We start from the raw sequence: 2,608 nt of genomic DNA, 5'->3' as shown, positions 1-2,608 counted from the left end.
GTTAAATTAAGGAAGGAACCTTAAGGTAGAAACACACTACGATCATCGTCACATGAGCTCACGTGAAGTGTGTTTCTACCTTTAGTTGCCTCGAGAGGTGTGTAAAGATTTAGTGAGCTAGTGAGATAAAAAGAACTACTCTTTTAAGAGGACTACTCCAGTTAATGAGTCAGATCCTAACTCCCTAGCTCTAAAGGTGTCAACTGAACCGTCCACACTGCCTCTCGACAACATAGATTTATCTCGTCGATCGACTTTGTTTCGACACACCTTAAGGAGTTGAAGAGTGAGTTACAAGAATTATTAGGATCTGACTCATTAACTGAGTAGTTCACCGAGAAGAGTAGTTCTTTTGTATAACTCAGCACACACTCTTTACACATCTCTGGTGGGAATCGGGCTCAAGGTTTCGACTAAGTTTCGACACACCTTAAGAAGTTGAAGAGTGAGTTACAAGAATTATTAGGATCTGACTCATTAACTGAGTAGTTCACCGAGAAGAGTAGTTCTTTTGTATAACTCAGCACACACTCTTTACACATCTCTGGTGGGAATCGGGCTCAAGGTTTCGACTAAGTTTCGACACACCTTAAGAAGTTGAAGAGTGAGTTACAAGAATTATTAGGATCTGACTCATTAACTGAGTAGTTCACGGAGAAGAGTAGTTCTTTTGTATAACTCAGCACACACTCTTTACACATCTCTGATGGGAATCGGGCTCAAGGAGCAATACACATACATACAACATGTCCCATTTTTATGAAGTACTAAACTCGACATTTTGATCTTTTCTATCAAAAAATGTCTTAGCCCACGCAATCTCTAGAGACAAAGAGTTTCGCATTTTGTTTTATCAGAAATTCATGTCAAATAAAAGAAAGAGTGGAAGTTAGTTGGGATTTTGAAATGAAAGGATAAGATTGACCCAATTTGATTTTTGTCTTGTCTTGAACGAGGATTACGAGGAAGAAGACTGAGATTAAAAAAAAGAGGTTTCATAGAGGGAACTGTAACTGCTAGGGTCTTATCGTCCCGAAATGGAAGGAGACAGGATAGGAGAAAGCCAGCTGAACATTATCCGTTCAGAACGAAATCCGCCCGTGCGGGAAGCGAACCCGCGGCCTAGCGCTCACAAGGCAGACGCGCTACCAACCAAGCGAACTAGGCTGGAAAGAGAAGGAGGAGGAGAAAAAGTAGGAGGAAGAGAAAGTTGTAATAATAATAATAGTGCTTATTTATACTGCTCGCATAGGACTGTAAAGTCCCTTTACTCCAGCAGTAGGCTACTACTATTATTGTGGTCAAATTCTCAAATTATATTGAGGATAAAATTCCATACCTTGGCTGGGATTGAACCCACGCCCTCCTGTTAACCAGGCGAGCGCCTTGACCACTACACCACCGAGGTAGGTACAAAAGTGAGTACTATTCTACTGCTACCTTGACTGAACTTTACTAACTTTACAGATTCTTTACCTTGACTGCAGTTTCAGCATAAAGCTGTGGTAGCACAGAGTCGAGCAGGTCTATGACTAGGGAAGGTTTGTTGTGAGCAGCAGAGTTGAATGCCACCAATGCTACTCGTCGCACGTTGAGGTCTGAATCTTTGAGAGCACTCAGGAAATCGCCAATGGTCTGACGAAGCAGAGGGTCAATACTTTGTGGCTGTGAAACAAACATAAAGCAAGAAATAATAAAATGAGTAAATAAAACTCGTTTCTTCGTTATGGTTATGAATGTCATTTCTTTGAATTATCACATTAAAAGTTTGGTTACTTTGATGCTCACTGCAGCATTGTAGGATTCTCCAAATATCTCAATAATCCAGCACCCAATGTTCACCTACCATGCTGGCGCCGGTCGCTATGCGTATTACATAGGTCGCAACAGTCAGTCATGGAATCAATCATTTGCATGATACAATTTTTTTGACCCCGTTGGGAATCGAATTCGGGTCTCCCGCGTGCAAGGCGAGCGCAGTGACCACTACGCCATGGGAGCTGATGACTAGACTGAGCGAAATGAATCTACTAGTCTCACCTGATCGGAAATGGTAAATTTGACTGCAGTGAGTACTGTGGTTCTCATGAGGGCAGAGTTAGATTTGAGAGATTCCTGAAGGCGAGGAAGCAAATTGCTTGGATCTATCAGCGTTAACTTGCCCAGACACTCAGCTACTACGTTCCTTGTTCCTGAAATAATGGGGAAGCACAGTGGTTTTTATTAAAATTTGCTATTTGAGTGGACAAAAAGTAGTGATTTAAAACTTGGAATTTTATTGAAGCCCAATTCCCAAAGTCCGTTCAGGTCACGCTCCAGTCACACAAAAGGTCGATTAATGTACAGGCAGAATTAAACTTACTAGGACTTGACTTGAACAGCAAAAAGGGCTTTAAAATAAATATACAGTTAAACCTGTCTAATTGGGAACCGTCTAAAAGCTTATGTACACACGGAGCTACTGCTAATTTTTTTAATTTTATTTAATTTGCAAGTACAATAAATTGATTGTTCCTAGAGCTTGTTCCTGGAATATCAAAATAATATTGAACTCTTTTTACTAAGCAAACAGCAAATACATAAGTGTTATAAATTCGAAGGATAGTTT

General features: G+C 40.5%; 1 protein-coding gene across 1 annotated transcript in view; it reads right to left on the bottom strand.

Annotated features, from left to right (window-relative positions):
* The window catches only part of LOC103522313 (cullin-associated NEDD8-dissociated protein 1), a gene marked incomplete at both ends in the record, with an annotated part of 20,022 nt that extends 17,830 nt beyond the window's left edge, over positions 1-2,192 (bottom strand). Inside the window, 2 exon segments of the mRNA XM_008487417.1 lie at positions 1,477-1,665; positions 2,041-2,192. Coding sequence (XP_008485639.1) covers positions 1,477-1,665; positions 2,041-2,192 — 341 coding nt within the window.
* Positions 2,193-2,608: the final 416 nt, after the last annotated feature.

Source organism: Diaphorina citri, unplaced genomic scaffold (assembly GCF_000475195.1).
Source record: "Diaphorina citri unplaced genomic scaffold, Diaci psyllid genome assembly version 1.1 scaffold7897, whole genome shotgun sequence".
Classification (NCBI taxonomy): domain Eukaryota; kingdom Metazoa; phylum Arthropoda; class Insecta; order Hemiptera; family Psyllidae; genus Diaphorina; species Diaphorina citri.
Note: the sequence above shows the minus strand (reverse complement) of the source record. Positions and strands in the feature narration are given on the sequence as shown.